Raw genomic sequence first — 17,962 nt, forward strand, 5'->3', positions numbered from 1 at the left:
GGCTGACAGTGCAATAGGCAAATGGAGGTGGGGGTAAAGGTGATAGGTCGGAGGGGAGTGTGGAGTAGATAGGTGAGAAGGAAGATTGACAGATAGGACAGGTCATGAAAGACAGTGCTGAGCTGGAAGGTTGGAACTGGGGTAAGGTGGGGGGAGGGGAAATGAGGAAACTGGTGAAATCCGCATTGATGCCCTGAGGTTTGAGGGTCCCGAGGCAGAAGATGAGGGATTATTTCTCCAGATGTCGGGTGGTGAGGGAATGGCGTTGGAGGAGGCCCAGGACCTGCATGTCCTTGGCAGAGTGGGAAGGGGAGTTGAAGTGTCGGCCATGTGGCGGTAGGGTTGATTGGTGTGGGTGTCTCTGAAGTGCTCTGTGAGTAGGCGTCCTGTCTCCCCAGTGTAGTGGAGACCACATCGGGAGCAACGGATACTGTAAACGTGTGGAAGTGCAGCTGAAACTTTGATGGATGAGGCAGTCTCATTGGGGCTTTGGATAGAGGTGAGGGGGGAGGTGCGGGCGCAGGTTTTGCAATTCCTGCAGTGGCAGGGGAAGGTGCCAAGACAGGAGGGTGGGTTGTTAGGGGGTGTGGACCTGACCAGGTAGTCATGGAAGAAATGATCTTTATGGAAAGCGGATAGGGGTGGGGAGGGAAATACATTTCTGGTAGTGGGGTCCATTTGTATGTGGCGGAAATGGCGGAGGATGGTACGATGTATACGGAGGTTGGTGGGGGTGGAAGGTGAGGACCGGAGGGGTTCTTGTCCTTGTTGCGGTTGGAGGGGTGGGATTCAAGGGCAGAGGTGCAGGACATGGATGAGATGCGCTGGAGGGCATCATCAACCACGTGGGAGGGGAAATTGCGGTCTTTAAGGAAGAAGGTCATTTGGTGTGTTCTGTGGTGGAACTTGTCCTCCTGGGAGCAGATACTGTGGAGGCAGAGGAAATAGCAATAAGGGGTAGCATTTTTTTCAGGAGGCAGGGTGGGAGGAGACATAATCCAGGTAGCTGTGGGAGTCTGTGGGTTTGTAGAAAATATTAGTGTTGAATCAGTCACCGTTGACGGAGATGGAGAGGTCCAGGAAGGGGAGAGAGGTCTCAGAGGTGGTCCAGACGAATTTAAGGCCAGGGTGGAATGCGTTGATGAAGTTGATGAACTGTTCAACCTACTCGTGGGAGCACGAGGTGGCACCGATGTAATAATCGATGTAGCAGAGGTAAAGGCAGGGAGTGGTGCCAGCGTAACTGCGGAAAATAGACTGTTCTATGTAGCCGGCAATGAGACAGGCATAGCTGGGGCCCATGCGGGTGTCCATGGCTACCGCTTTCATCTGGAGGAAATGGGAGAATTCAGAGGAGAAATTGTTGAGGATCAGGAGTAGTTCAGCCAACGAAATAAGAGTGTCAGTGGAAGGGTACTGGTGTGACGGCAAGAGAGAAAGAAACAGAAGGCTTGGAGGCCCTGGTCGTAATGGATTGAGGTGTATAGGGACTGGATGTCCATGGTGAAGATGAGGCATTGAGGGCCAGGGAAACGGAAGTCTTGGACGAAGTAGAGGGCATGGGTGGTGCGTCGAATATATGTAGGGAGTTCCTGGACAGGGGGAATAGGAGAGTATGAAGAAGGGCTTATGCCCGAAACGTCGATTCTCCTGCTCCTTGGATGCTGCCTGACCTGCTGCGCTTTTCCAGCAACACATTTTTCAGCGAGTATGGAGGTATGTGGAGAATAATTTGGTGGGCAGGAGCAGGCTGAGACGATAGGTCTGCCAGGGTAGTCAGGCTTGTGGATCTTGGGTAGGAGGTAGAATCGGGCAGTGTGGCGTTCCAAACTATGAGGTTGGAAGTTGTGGGTGGGAGATCTCCTGAGGCGATGAGGTTGTATATGGTCTGGGAGATGATGGTTTGGTGATGGGGGGGTGAAGTCATGGTGAGGGGGTGGTAGGAGGAGGTGTCTTCGAGTTGGCACCTGGCTTCAGCGGTGTAGAGGTTAGTGCGCCAAACTACCACTGCACCCCCTCCCCCTTGTCCACTGGTTTGCTGGTGAGGTTGGATTGGAGCAGAGGACGTGGAGGGCTGCGTATTGTGAGGGTGAGAGGTTGGAATGTGTGAGGGGGTGGGCAGGTTGAGGTGGTCAATGTCTTGGCAGCAGTTGGAAACAAAGAGATTGAGGGCGGGTAACAGATCATCACGGGGTGTCCAGGTGGATGGGGTGTGTTGGAGGCGGGCGAACGGGTCCTCAGAGATTGGGTGGGAGTCTTGATTGAAAAAATAAGCCCACAGGCGCAGGTGGCGGAAGAAGTGTTCAATGTCGCAATGCGTACTAAATTCATTGATGTGTGGACAGGGGAGATAAAGGTAAGGCCTTTGCTGAGGACTGATCGTTTGTCCTCAGTGAGGGGGAGGTCTGGGGGGATGGTGAAAACTCAGCAGGGAGTGGGGACAAGGACTATAACTGGAGTGGGTATGGTAGTGGGGGGAGTGGGGGCAACGTTATTTGCGGAAATGATGTTCACCCGGGGTTCTGGGGGGGGGGGGGGGGTGCGGGGTGATGACAATGGTGACACCGCCGCGCACCCTCCATGGACACCACCGACACGGATCCCACTGTTGCCACCCCAACCCCCAGAACCTCAGGGTGAACATCACTTCGCTAATGACGTCAACCCCCCCCCCCACTGCCATGCCCATTCCAGTTAAAGTCTCCACCCCAACTCCCAGCTCCAGTTCCAACCTTCCAGCTCATCACCGTTCTTATGACCTGTCCCACCTGTCAATCTTCCTTCCCACCAATCTACTCCACCCTCCCCTTCAACCTATCACCTTTACTCCCACCTCCATTCACCTATTGCACTCTCTGCTACCTTCCCCCCATCCCCACTCCCCTCCCATTTATTTCTCCACCGAAGCTCCTGATGAAGGGCTTTTGCCCGAAACGTTGATTTTCCTGCTCCTCGGATGCTTCCTGACCTGCTGTGCTTTTCCAGCACCACACCCTTGGCACCAATCCTTGAGACAGTTTTGAATTGAAGCCTTCCCTGGAAGAACCAATCTATTGCCTGTGAGTGGCTATGCTCCTTCAACTTTGCTGTTCTCATCTAAATGTTCAATAGCAATGTCTTGCAAGATGTAACATACTAGGAACATTGTAAAGCTTGCTCTGGTTTGAGAATCTGAAATTCAGTTACAACATTTTTTCCAATTTGGTTAATTTTCATGCCATCTTTGAAAATAGGAACAAGACTTAGTGTAAGTGGAAAGTAAGTCTGATCTTCTCTTGGTCTTTCTCTTGTATTTGAAGATAAAGACAATTCAATTATTTGTATTATCACGTTGAATAATGAAAAACTATTTAATCCATGAAGTCTTATATAAAGACACTATGATTCCCTTATTATGGGCTCACTTTTTCCCTTGCAGCAACCAGAGGTTAAAAGAAATTGCCTTTTTTCAATCATTTCCTAGGATATAGCCATCGTTGGTAAGGCCAGCATTTATTGCCTATCCTTAATTGTTCAGAGGGTAGTTAAGAATCAACCACATTGCTGTGGATCTGGAGTCAAATGTGGGCCAGACAAGATATAAAAATCCCTGAAGGACATTAATAACAGATGGGTTTTTCCCAAAAATTGACAATGGGTTTCATTGTCATCATTCTGAATTTTTTTAAAATTCAAATTCCACCATCAGCCATGGTAGAATTCAAACCCAGGACCCCAGAACATTACCTGGGTCTCTGGATTCGTAGTCTAGCAATAATACCACTAGGCCTTTGGCTCTCCTAAGATGAAGATATTCTGCTCAGAGACATTGCCTGACGGTTTGGCTTGTAGAGCATTATTTCATGAATACCATAACTTCGAGGTGCCAGTTTTGGACTGGGATGGACAAAGTTAAAAATCACACAATACCAAGTTATAATGCAACAGGTTTATTTGGAAGCACTAGCTTTTGGAGCACCGCTCCTTCATCAGGTGGTTGTCCAAAAGCTAGTGCTTCCAAATAAACCTGTTAGACTATAACCTGGTGTTATGCAATTTTTAACTTCATGAATACCTGCCTCATGAAGGCAGATCTCCTCAGAGATCAGCAAATGGAGGTACCTAGTAAGCCATGTGTCATTTTATAACATCGTGTAGACAATCATTTTCTGTTTCTGCTCAAAATAAGTACCCTGTAGAGAAAAACAGGGAGAAAGAGAAGTACACTGAGCAGGATGCCTAGCTGCAAAGTTGTGGTTTTCAAAATTAAGCTGCCGCTGTCAACAATTGACAGAACATCGGGGCTGCAATTAAATCAAGAAAGTACAAAAAAAGCAGCAGAAACAAAAAAAAGAGTGCAAATTGCCTGAATTAACAAGAACACTGCAATGAAAGGTCAGCTAATATTAGAACTTCATTTGAAAAACACAAGCTCCAGAACTGCTGAAACTATTTGTTGCAAAGCATATTTTAAAGAGAGTACAGCAACTATGTTTGTTAGTGCCTGTGGATCTCTGCTTCAGCAAGAATCTGAAGCCTGAACAAAGGGAAGATTGAGAACAGCTCTACATTTAAAATAACCACATTGTGCCCCCAATGCAGAGGTGAAATTTAGACATATTAAGAACGTCCACAGAATAAAAATAATAGAAATAATAAAATAATGGTAGAAATAATAAAAGCAAAGATACAACAGCAGTTTAAAAGGGAGAAGAGCAGACAAAGGAAGCACATGGTGAGGACAGTGCAGGAGAGAGAGAGAACCTGCACAGTTACCGCCTTTGCTGTTTGATTTCGTGTATCGCTGGACATCGGAGTGCATCTGGGAAAATTAACAAACAATGAAATTCACGACTAATCTTGGAGGAACTGTTGGCGAAGTTCACAGCACAGAATCAGATAAGCTATTTGTTGTTTTAAGTCTGTCCAAGAGAAAGGCTGCAGTAGTGAGTATAGTGGATTCTTTCTTGATTATATGTTTTTGGAGATAAGTCTCTTGATTAAACTTAAAATATAAGTCATAGCTCTTAATTTAACCTGGGGCAGTGTTTGTAGAGGAATAAGACAGTGTTATTTTCTGGGTCTGTAGATTGTGAAGGAGCAAAAATGGCCTTTGCAGTGATATGTACTTCTTGTCAGATGTGGGAGTTTAAAGAGAGTTTAAGGATTACTGCAGATTATATCTGCCATAAATGCTGTTGGATGCGAATCTTATCAGATCGAGTGGATCGGTTGGAGAGACAGATAGAAGCGATGAAGAATTTGCAACAGCAACAGTATGTGATGGATGGCAGTTATAGGAAGGGGGGAAAGTCTCAGATACAATCATATAGATAGGTTAACTCCAGGAAGGGTAAGAGAGGTAGGCAGCTAGTGCAGGCGTCTTTTGTGGCTATACCCATTTCAAACAGGTATGCTGTTTTGGAAAATGTAGGGGATGATGGATTCTCAGGGGAACATAGCACAAAAAGCCAGGTTTCTGGTATTGAGACTGGCTTTAATGCAACGAAGGATATGCCAGCTTCCAAGAGATCAATTGTGTTAGACGTTTCTGTGGCCAGCAGAGAAAAAGCAGAATGATGTGTTGTTTCCCTGGTGCCAGGATCAAGGAATGTCTCAGAGAGGGTGCAGAATGTTCTCATGGGGGACAGGGGCCAGCAGGAGGTCATTGTCCACATTGGAACCAACGATATAGGAAGGGAAAAGGTTGAGATTCTGAAGGGAGATTACAGAGAGTTAGGCAGAAATTTAAAAAGGAGGTCCTCAAGGGTAGTAATATCTGGATTACTCCCAGTGTTACGAGCTAGTGAGGGTAGGAATAGGAGGATAGAGCAGATGAATGCATGGCTGAGGAGCTGGTGTATGGGAGAAGGATACACATTTTTGGACCATTAGAATCTCTTTTGGGGTAGAAGTGACCTGTACAAGAAGGACAGATTGCACCTAAATTGGAAGGGGACTAATATACTGGCAGGGAAATTTGCGAAAACTGCTTGGGAAGATTTAAACCAGTAAGGTGGCGGGGTGGGACCCAGGGAGATAGTGAGGAAAGAGATCGATCTGAGACGGGTACAGCTGAGAACAGAAGTGAGTCAAACAGTCAGGGCAGGCAGGGACAAGGTAGGACGAATAAATTAAACTGCAAGGAACCTAACAGGGAAGGCAGATGAACTCAGGGCATGGTTAGGAACATGGGACTGGGATATCATAGCAAATACAGAAACATGGCTCAGGGATGGGCAGGACTGGCAGTTTAATGTTCCAGGAGACAAATGCTACAGGGAGGAAAGAAAGGGAGGCAAGAGAGGAGGGGAGTTGTATTTTTGATAAGGGATAGCATTACAACTGTGCTGAGGGAGGATATTCCTGGAAATACATCCAGGGAAGTTATATGGGTGGAACTGAGAAATAAGAAAGGGATGATCACCTTATTTGGATTGTATTATAGACCCCCCAATAGTCAGAGGGAAATTGAGAAACAAACTTGTGAGGAGATCTCAGCTATCTGTAAGAACAATAAGTTAGTTATGGTAGGGGATTTTAACTTTCCAAACTTCGACTGGGACTGCCATAGTGTTAAAGGTTTAGGTGGAGAGGAATTTCTTAAGTGTGTACAAGACAATTTTCTGATTCAGTATGTGGATGTACCTACTAGAGAAGGTGCAAAACTTGACCTACTTTTGGGAAATAAGGCTGGGCAGGTGATTGAGGTGTCAGTGGGGGAGCACTTTGGGGCCAGTGACCATAATTCTATTTGGTTTAAAATAGTGATGGAAAAGGATAGACCAGATCTAAAAGTTGAGGTTCTAAATTGGACAAAGGACAATTTTGACGGTATTAGGTAAGAACTTTCGAAAGCTGATTGGAGGCAGATGTTCGCAGGTAAAGGGATGGCTGGAAAATGGGAAGCCTTCAGAAATGAGATAACAAGAATCCAGAGAAAGTATATTCCTGTCAGGGTGAAAAGGAAGACTGGTAGGTATAGGGAATGCTGGATGACTAAAGAAATTGAGGGTTTGGTTAAGAAAAAGAAGGAAGCATATGTCAGATATAGACAGGATTGATCGAGTGAATCCTTAAAAGAGTATAAAGAAAGTACGTGTATACTTAAGAGGGAAATCAGGAGGGCAAAACGGGGACATGAGATAGCTTTGGCAAATAGAATTAAGGAGAATCCAAAGGGTTTTTACAAATATGTTAAGGACAAAAGGGTAACTAGGGAGAGAATAGGGCCCCTCAAAGATCAGCAAGGCGGCCTTTGTGTGGAGCCACAGAAAATGGGGGAGATACTAAATGAATATTTTGCATCAGTATTTACTGTGGAAAAGGATATGGAAGATATAGACTGTCAGGAAATAGATGGTGACATCTTGCAAAATGTCCAGATTACAGAGGAGGAAGTGCTGGATGTCTTGAAACAGTTAAAAGTGGATAAATCCTCAGGACCTGATCAGGTGTACCTGAGAACTCTGTGGGAAGCTAGAGAAGTGATTGCTGGGCCTCTTGCTGAGATATTTGTATCATCGATAGTCACAGGTGAGGTGCCGGAAAACTGGAGGTTGGCAAACGTGGTGCCACTGTTTAAGAAGGGCGGTAAAGACAAGCCAGGGGACTATGGACCGGTGAGCCTGACCTCTGTGTGAGCACATTGTTGGACGGAATCCTGAGGGACAGTGTGTACATGTATTTGGAAAGGCAAGGACTGATTTGGGGTAGTCAGCATGGCTTCGTGCATGGGAAATCATGTCTCACAGGAGAAAGTGAGGTCTGCAGATGCTGGAGATCAAAGTTGAAACTTTATTGCTGGAACAGCACAGCAGGTCAGGCAGCATCCAGGGAACAGGAGATTCGACGTTTCGGGCCCAGGCCCTTCACAAACTTGATTGAGTTTTTTAAAGCAATAACAAAGAAGATTGATGACGGCAGAGCAGTAGATGTGATTTAGGGTGTGTTGCTGAACAAAGAGACCTTGGACTGCAGGTTAATAGCTTCTTGAAAGTGGAGTCGCAGGTAAATAGGATAGTGAAGAAGGCGTTTGGTATGCTTTCCTTTATTGGTTGGAGTATTGAGTACTAGAGTTGGGAGGTCATGTTGCGGCTGTACAGGACATTGGTTAGGCCACTGTTGGAATATTGCATGCAATTCTGGTCTCCTTCCTATCGGAAAAATGTTGTGAAACTTGAAAGGGTTCAGAAAAGATTTACAAGGATGTTGCCAGGATTGGAGGACCTGAGCTACAGGGAGAGGCCGAACAGGCTGGAGCTGTTTTCCCTGAAGCGTCGGAGGCTGAGGGGTGACCTTGTAGAGGTTTACAAAATTATGAGGGGCATGGATAGGATAAATAGACAAAGTCTTTTCCCTGGGATCTGGGAGTCCAGAACTAGAGGGCATAGGTTTAGGATGAGAGGGGAAAGATATAAAAGAGATCTAAGGGGCAACTTTTTCACACAGAGGGTGGTACGTGTATGAAATGAGCTCCCAGAGGATGTGGTGGAGGCTGGTATAATTGCAACATTTAAGAGGCATTTGTATGGGTATATGAATAGGAAGGGTTTGGAGGGATATGGACCAGGTGTTGGCAGGTGGGACTAGATTGGGTTGGGGTATCTGGTCAGCATGGACGGGTTGGACCGAAGGGTCTGTTTCCATGCTGTACATCTCTATGACTATATGACTCTATAAGGCTTCAATGTATCCTTTCTGATAATATTGTATACCCTTGAGTTTAGAAGACTGAGCGGGGATCTGATTGAGACATATAAGATTATGAAAGGATTGGACACTCTGGCAGCAAGAAACATGTTTCCGCTGATGGGTGAGTGCCGAACCAGAGGACACAGCTTAAAAATACGGGGTAGACCATTTAGGACAGAGATGAGGAGAAACTTCTTCACCCAGAGAGTGATGACTGTGTGGAATGCTCTGCCCCAGAGGGCAGTGGAGGCCCAGTCTCTGGATTCATTTAAGAAAGAGTTGGATAGAGCTCTCAAAGATAGTGGAATCAAGGGTTATGGAGATAAGGCTGGAAGAGGATACTGATTAGGAATGATCAGCCATGATCATATTGAATGGCGGTGCAGGCTCGAAGGGCTGAATGGCCTACTCCTGCACCTATTGTCTATTGTCTATTTCTATCAGCGTGCTCTTTATCTGAACACAAGTTAAATATTTTACTGCTTAACATGCATAGCTTTGTTTCACTGTCTACAACCACACTCAGTGTACTCTTGAATCATCCAACCATAGGACCTTTGTCAAATTGCCTCACTGCTTATCAATCAAACTTCCAACTCAAATCCTCCCAAAACAAGAGTTTAAAACCCCCACTGACTGACTAGCTACCCCCAATTTTACTACGCATCTCATATTCAATGCAAACAAAGCCCTCAAATGGTAAAGTGTAACCTACCCCCACCCACTACTCAGCAAATACAAGACAGACACAAACAGCACACAATGGGATAGACAAATGCATAAAATTTGGTTAACCATCTAACCTACATTGACCATATAAAATAATAGTGCTCACTGAGATCAGGACAACATCCCCCCTCCTCACTAAAAAAAGATCAAATCTCTGCTGTAGCAGAGCACTTAATATCATCTACCATTAGTCAGATTTAACATTAATGTTAAGATTTATGTGTTCTTGCACGGAAAGTTGTTGAAAGTACAGATTATGTCATGTTGATAAAGTGGCCATCTGGAATCTGATGAAACAAGGCAAGCATGTGTTTATCACCTTAAATAATCAATCACAATCGAATATTGTGAAATGAATGGCACATGTTCTGAGGAGAGTGAGTAAATTAGAGGGAATGAATTATATGTCAAATCAAGTATAGAAGGAGAAATAGAGATGAATAAAGACTGGCCTAAGAGAAAGAAAATCTCAGAAAGGGAAATAAGTTTCAGATTATTTACATTGTTAAATCTCCAAAAACAATTAAAATAGGAACAAATGAGACCAATTACAAATATGAAGATTGTAAGATTGTTACATTTTTGGACTTTAAGGCAAAGTGTGGAATGAAGGGGGTCAGGAAACCTGCTCTGAATCCAACCTAATAACAAGTTTGAGTACCTTGATTGTTAAAGAATAAGGCAGGGGGCTTTACTGAAAAGAAGGTGCACATTGCACAACTTGTAGACTACAACAGGACAATGTGTCTGGACTATGTGTAGACTGTTTGTCCCTAACTCTCACTGGTATGCTTTAATCAATTAAAAACCATCTATTTAATTCCAAAATAGAATGGAGTTGGGGGTGTAAAGAATATTTAATTATCATTCCTATCTGAATAGTGGGCGGCACGGTGGCACAGTGGTTAGCACTGCTGCCTCACAGCGCCAGAGACCCGGGTTCCATTCCCGTCTCAGGCGACCGACTGTCTGGAGTTTGCACATTCTCCCCGTGTTTGCGTGGGTTTCCTCCGGGTGCTCCGGTTTCCTCCCACAATCCAAAAAATGTGCAGGTCAGGTGAATTGGCCATGCTAAATTGCCCGTAGTGTTAGGTGCAGGGGTAAATGTAGGGGAATGGGTCTGGGTGGGTTACGCTTCGGCGGGTCGGTGTGGACTTGTTGGGCCGAAGGGCCTGTTTCCACACTGTAAAGTAATCTAATCTAATCTAAAACACTCATGTTACCATGGAGGCAACTTTGCAGAAATCAGAACAAGTGATCATGTTTCAGATTTTCCCAAGATATCCCAGAACTTTATTGATACAGTCTGGAAAAGTCTGAGAGAGTGAGAGCCGAGGTAGTCCCACATGTGAAACAGTGAAATTTCTCTTTATATTGACCACAAGAAAGGCAAGTGAAATCTCACACACTGATTGGAAAGGGTTCAGAAAATATTTATAAGGGTGTTGCCAGGGTTGGAGGGTTTGAACTATAGGGAGAGGCTGAAGAGACTAAGTTTTTTTTCCCCCTAGTGTCGGAGGCTGAGGGATGACCTTATAGAGGTTTATAAAATCATGAGGGGCATGGATAGGATAAATAGACAAGGCAGTTGCCTGGAGTTTTAGAGTCCAAAACTAGAGGGTATAGGTTTAAGGTGAGAGGTAAAAGGGATCTAGGGGGCAATTTTTCCACACAGAGGGTGGTGCATAAATGGAATGAGCTGCCAGAGGAACTGACAGAGGCTGGTACAATTATAATATTTAAAAGGCATCTGGATGGGTATATGAATAGGAAGGGTTTAGATGGATATGGGCCAAGTGCTGACAAGTGGGACTACATTTATTTAGGATATCTGTTTGGCATGGATGAGTTGGACTGGAGGGTCTGTTTCTGTGATGCATACCTCTGTGACTCAATGACTGCAAGTTCATGAGGATTTAATCAAGGCCACAAGAGTTGCCTAGCTCAGTTAGAGGCAGGGATCTTCAAAGTAACTCTCATTGTGAAAGTCTGTTTGAGATTAGGAGTCACTTGGCTTGAAAAGGGAAAAAGTAAACAAGCCATAGAGAGCTGAGAATAGCTATGGACTAGTTTGTGGAGGATGAAGTATCCACTTAAGGAATAAAGTATGGTACAATCCTGATGTGAATTTTGCATCATTTTTAAAATCAAATGGTAAGAAATATTTCTCCCAGTTAGAGTATGAGCTGCTCCATGATAGCATTTAAACAATGCTTTTTTCAGTTTACTTATTTGAGTAAAATTTTAAATCTTGTGTGATCCTCCCAGTCAGTTACAGTCAGAGTCATACAGCATGGAAACAAATCCTTGGTCTAAGCAATCCATACCAAACGTAATCCCAAACTAAACTAGCCCCACATGACTGGTCCTGGCTCATATCCCTCCAAGGAGAAAGTGAGGACTGCAGATGCTGGAGATCAGAGCTGAAAATGTGTTGCTGGAAAAGCACAGCAGGTCAGGCAGCATGCAAGGAACAGGAGATTCGACGTTTCGGGCATAAGCCCTTCTTCAGGAATGAGGAAGAAGGGCTTACTCCTGAAGAAGGGCTTATGCCCGAAACGTCGATTCTCCTGTTCCTTGGATGCTGCCTGACCTGCTGCGCTTTTCCAGCAACACATTTTCAGCTCATATCCCTCCAAACCTATCTTGTACATGTTCTTATCCAAATGATTTTAAACATTGCAGGAAGGTCATTCCACAAAGTGAATCACACTAAATAAAAAACTTGCCACCCAACATCCGCCTCCCCCCACTCCCACCACCCCACCCCACCCCATCCCCGCCATGTCTTTCTTAAAATCTCTCTCCTTAAAATATGACCCCTAGTCTTGCAATACCTCAAGCTAGGGAAAATACACCTATCATTAACCCTATTTATATCCCTCATAATTTTATAAACCTCTATAAAGTTACCTCTCAACCTCATACATTCCATGTCGATGCACATGTTCTTAATATAGAATATGTTTATTACACAAAAGTTGCAGAATACAGTTTAGAAAGACTTTTTTTTGTAAATTCAAATATACTTTTGAGTTATTAGTGTTATGTTCCTAGTTGATGGTGGTAGAGAACAAGACAGATCAAGTTAGTAAAACTGAGTGATTAGGCACTGTAAGATATTTACATGATGCTGCAGGTGTTCTTTACAAAGAAAGCACGAGTTTATTACTCAAAGAACAAGAAGCAAACCAAGCTATACATATATGTTGCAGTTAGAAAGAACTTAAATGGCTTCAATAAAAACCAAAACAACTGTGGATGCTGTATATCAGTTCTGAGGAAGGGTCACCGAACCCAAAACATTAGCTTTGATTTCTCTTCACAGATGCTGCCAGATCTGCTGAGCTTTTCTAACAATTTTTGTTTTTGTTTAAAAGGTTTCAACGTGTTTACCAGCACCATCACTTAGAGCCTCAAAGGAAATTAAACTTCTATCTCAGCTCTTTAGATTTCTACTTCAAATTGTCTTCTTCCAGGTTCTTTCTCATTTACTGTGAAGATTTTACAGAAAATCAACGTTTTCTGAGTCTGCTGCCATGAATTCTTCAGAAATCTGACAGCCTAACCTTTCTCAGTTCTACCCGCTTCCAGATTTCTATCAAACTTGCCCTGGAACCTTCACAAACTAGATACTTCTGCTAGGGCAACCAATTTCCCTGAACTGCCCTGAGCTACTGCCAGTCGAGAAGCAAACCTTGCTTTTGAACTCAACTCTGGTGTTGTCAGAACTAACTTGCTTCTGAGCTGGACTGAAAACAAACCTCATGGTCTTAAAATGTTGCATTGTCAAAAACTATCATGTTGTTAAGAGGGTCCTTCTGCTTGAGATGAAATGCAATGACAAGGCTTAGCTTTCTGTGGCACTGATGCAACAATTTCATTTGTCTTTCAGTGGAGTGGTTGATAGTGAGGTTCTGTTTTAGAGAAGGTAGGAGACAAACTCAGACAGTGATGTTTAGATATTGCAACTTTGTGTGCGTCTGCTCCTTGCCTGATGTTGCGATACACTTACACCTAAATAATGGCAACTTCCATTAGCCATTTCATTGGCAGCGCAAGATAGCCAATATTCAATTTCCTCCACAACTTATTGGACGAACGAACAAGAACACCCACATAACTACAAAGTAGCAGGGACAGACCCACACCTTTGGTTCCCTACCCAAATATTGTGTACAACCACCGTTGTGACAAAAATCTGATGCATTACAGCCACCACATTGAAGCAAAAAACAAAACACCTTCCCATCACAGTGAGGAAAAAATTGCTGTGCTTAATAAGCCAATGTCCCTTGCCACTTCTTCCTTCATCTTTCCCTAAACTTTTTCTTCCTCTTCCTCCTCCCCAATCTCTTTCTCTCCCATTCTTATTTCAGATGTGGAGATGCTGGGATTGGACTGGGGTGGACAAGGTAAAAAAAAATGACACCAGGTTATAGTCCAACAGATTTACTTGAAATTCCAAGCTTTCAGAGCTCAGCTCCTTCCTAGGCATGATACCATGTGTGATTTTTAACTGGATACAACATACCACAGCTTAATTTAGTTTTGTTTGTTTCATACTCTTTTCAAGGCTAAAGTCTCTCTCCTGAGGTTTGAAGTCCCAAACTGTGCAAAATACTAAAGGTAGTGTCTGGCCAAAGCATTGTACATTTGAAATATTACTTGCTACTTATGTATTGCAAATGCCTTGAGATAAAGGTCAACATTCATCAGCTTTTCTCATTAAATGTTGTATGTCTGTACTAGTTATTAGTGCTTTAGCAGATTTCAGCATTTAAACTTCTTTGTTTCTCGACAGTTTTCAGTCTTTTTCCATGAAGAAACCATTTTAACTTATTTTTCCTCAGATATATGATAGTGACCTTTGCAATATCCCATGTAATCACTAATATATTGAGTTTAACATTTACAATTTGATCGATTGTTTGTTGAGAAAAAAATACTCAGATAAGAAATAAATCGATTTTATGTATTACACATGAATTTATCCATTAAAAAATTATTTTCTAATACTCTTTGTATTATAAAATGGGAATGTTAAGCAGATCTAGTTTATGTACTAAAAAGGGCAACCTGACCTATAATGTGTTTGAAAGTAAACAGAAAACTATCATGTTACATGAAGTTCATGTTTATGCCTAATTGAAGTTGCACTCAGTAACCACAAATGACTATTTTTGGGCATTGATGCTTTAATGAATATAAACTGTGAACATAAGGTTTCAGTTTACCACTTTCCCGCTTTGTAAATAATTTAATGGCACTGCAGAGTTTTTAGAATTGCTCAATTCTGCATTATGTGATTTTCAGAAATAGTGATCTACATTAGCTAGTAGGTATGAGTAATGTCATAGAATTTTACAGCATAGAAGTGGACCAATTAGCTCACCATGTTTATATGCTTACTTTTTGAAAGAGCTATCCAAGTACCTTCAGCACCCTGCTCTTTGCACATTACTTTAAAAATGTTTACTGTTCACCCTTTCAGGCAGTGCAGCCCGGATCATAACAACTTGCTACATGAAAAAAAAACTCATCTATTTGCTGGCACTTTTGCCAATAATTTTAAATCAGTGTCTTACTGACACAGTTGCCCATGGATATTGTTTCTCCTTCTTTACTCTGACAAAAGCCTTCACAACTTTGAATACCTGTATTAAATCTCGTTAACCTATACAGCTCTAAGAACAATGATCCCAGCTTTGCTAATCTATTCAAATGACTGATGTTTCCCATACATCAAGGTAAGTATATTTTAGTCCAACTTGATAATCGATGTATAAAATTGGCTTATCAAACCAGAACAATCTAATTAAATGAATGTTCAAACTTGCTTTGGTAAGCATTTTTATGTGGGTTTCTTTAATTTGTTACAGTTGACAAGTTAATAATATCTACCCTGCAAGATACCCTAATGTAGACCTGTAAGGAAAAAAAAATCTCAGCAAACTTGATTATATGTTTAATGAAACACACTTAGAATTAAAATATTAGAATAGAAGTGTACAGTTTTGATGAATTTTGTTGTTTTGGCCAACTTTGATATGACAAAAATATGATGAGGGTCTGATCTTGTTGGAATATGATATCTTGTGGTGTATACCATTAATAAGACTTTGCCCGGCATCTTCAGCTCAAGGCATTTTTGCACCATAATTTATTGGAAGTGCAAGCTGACAGTGGTGTGGTGAGGGCAACAGAGATGTTTGTGAACAATGGGACAAAATTTTTTATCAAATATGTGTTTCCATTTTTAATATGCATGAAGAACCACATTGTCTGAAGTTGTAAAATGTATTCTTACAGAAATAAGGATTTAACTTTTATTAAAACATCTATAAAAGGATGGCGCATGTGTGTTTCAGTGTTGTTTCTCTTGGTTAACTGCTGAAGCAGTTAAGTGTGTTTCACCAACCTCCCCATGCCCCCAACCTCATCATTTATTGTTATTTCCTGTGCCAATGGCATGTTGACATCGGAAACAGGTTCAGATCAGTTAACTTGAAACCACTATAAAAAAGGGGCACTTTGAGGCTTTCAGCTCTATACTCTGCTAATGCTTCAGCAGGTCTCTACTTCTGCAAACAAGCTGCACAAGTTCAAACCCTTGAGTACACCGTTGTCACTTGTGTGGATGAACACAAGAAAACAGCTGAACCCCTTCTTTTGACAACTTATCATTGTTATTTCGAAGTCAGAGCAAATTTGCATCAACCAGAACCGAAATGTCCACTGAAGCTGGAGTCACCGAGCAGGACGGTCATACATTCTCTGAGGATCCTTTCTATTTGGTGTATGAAGATTACGTAGATGACACAGATGGAAGAATCTGTCCTTCTCAGAATTTACATTTCCTAAACATCTCTATCTCAATTCTCTACTACCTGATCTTCATCATTGGGTCATTGGGAAACATATTTGTCATCTTAGTAATGATCTGCAAAGAGAGGAGGAGGAAGAGACTGGTGGATACCTTTGTGATTAACTTGGCCTTTGCCGATCTAATCTTTGTCTTCACCTTGCCATTCTGGGCAGCATCAGCCAGTAGCAATCATCAGTGGAACTTCGGCAGTGTCTTCTGCAAGATCAGCAGCTACATTGTCGCTGTCAACAGGTACTCCAGCATCTTTTTCCTCACCTGTATGAGCATTGACCGATACCTAGCCATTGTGAAACTACGGGACTTCAAGCACATCAGAACTCAGAAATACGCCGTGACCATCAGTGTCATGATCTGGCTCTCTTCTCTGCTTCTGGCCATACCTTCTGCCTACTTTCGAAAACCTGACCAGCTGAACGTGACCCAGTGCAGAGAGGACACGGATTCCCCCTTCCTCCAAGTGTTCAATCTGACTGCTGTCAGCCTGACCTTTGTCCTGCCTGTTATCATTATCCTGTTCTGCTACTGCTCCATCCTAGCCAAGCTGCGGAATCATTACGGCCACAGCATGAAAGCCATCCAGAGGCGGGAAAACTCCCTAAAAATCGTCTTCGCCATCGTGTCGGCTTTTGTTTTGTCCTGGTTGCCCTTTAACGTGTTCAAAACGATCGCTCTGTATTTGCAATTCCGCAGCGCCAACCTCTCCTGTTGGACAGTAGTGAGCCGAGGTTTGGCTATTGCTTCATGTATTGCTTTCGTTAATAGCTGCGTGAACCCGATCATTTACGCGTTTTTAGACCGGAATTTCAGGCAGAGAACTGGCTGGCTGACTTCTTATGTTTTTGCCGGTCTGGGCAAAAGAAACAGCAGCTTCGGGTCTGGGTCAACACCTTCCGAAAGCAGCACCGTCGTTAGAATACAAAGTCTTCTGTCGTACCAGTGAATGCTATCTACACACAGAGAAATCTGTTAACAAAGGTGCCAGACAGGCTGGTTTTGCTGATTAAATCTGTCTCCAGCTAAAATGTGAAAGGATCTTCTTCAAAAATAGACTTTTGCAAGCTTCTCAATACGAATGTATTTGAAAATTGGGGGAGGTTGAGCACAAGTCTGATCGACACAAAGAGCAAATCTGTTGCTTTGAAATTTTAACTTGTGTTTGTACCTTAACCGAGTGTCTGATGTCTAGATTAGTTTGCTCTGTAGTCATTGAAAGAACAACGCATATCATGTAACCAACATATTTGGATCGCTTTTAATGTTTTGTATCGAACTAAATAAACCTTGAATCAAACTTATTTTTTTCTCGGTTCTTGTTCTCTGCTCTCATTGCAAATTTGAAACTGAAAGTTTTAAAAAGTAAACGAAACAGATTGCTTCTGAGAGGAAACCATTAAGAAACACGGAGCAATTGAGCTACAAACGTGTATTTTAGATTAGATTCCTAACAGTGTGGAAACAGGCCCTTCGGCCCAACCAGTCCATACCGACCCTCCGAAGAGTAGCCCACACAGACCCATTTCCCTCTGACTAATGCACCTAACACTGTGGGCAATTTAGCCTGGCCAATTCACCTGAACTGCACACCTTTGGACTGTGGGAGGAGACCCACGCAGACACCAGACACAGGGAGAATTTGTAAACTCCACACAGGCAGTCACCCGCGGCTGGAAT

General features: G+C 43.0%; 1 protein-coding gene across 5 annotated transcripts in view; it reads left to right on the forward strand.

Annotated features, from left to right (window-relative positions):
* Nucleotides 1–17,586, forward strand: part of LOC122563205 (protein FAM107B-like) — a 96,732-nt gene extending 79,146 nt beyond the window's left edge. For 2 of the 5 annotated variants that reach the window (XM_087973601.1, XM_087973602.1), the window contains one exon: nt 15,977–17,586. In XM_087973601.1, the coding sequence (XP_087829727.1) occupies nt 16,134–17,231 (1,098 nt within the window). In that variant the 5' untranslated portion in view covers nt 15,977–16,133 and the 3' untranslated portion in view covers nt 17,232–17,586. Of the gene's footprint in view, nt 1–12,782; nt 15,760–15,973 lie in introns of those variants that run through there. The other 3 variants (XM_087973604.1, XM_087973605.1, XM_087973603.1) reach the window with 3 other exon arrangements.
* Nucleotides 17,587–17,962: the final 376 nt, after the last annotated feature.

The sequence above is a fragment of the Chiloscyllium plagiosum genome, unplaced genomic scaffold (genome assembly GCF_037043375.1).
Source record: "Chiloscyllium plagiosum isolate Xiang-an unplaced genomic scaffold, Cpla_swu_hap1 HiC_scaffold_26, whole genome shotgun sequence".
Taxonomy (NCBI): Eukaryota; Metazoa; Chordata; class Chondrichthyes; order Orectolobiformes; family Hemiscylliidae; genus Chiloscyllium; species Chiloscyllium plagiosum.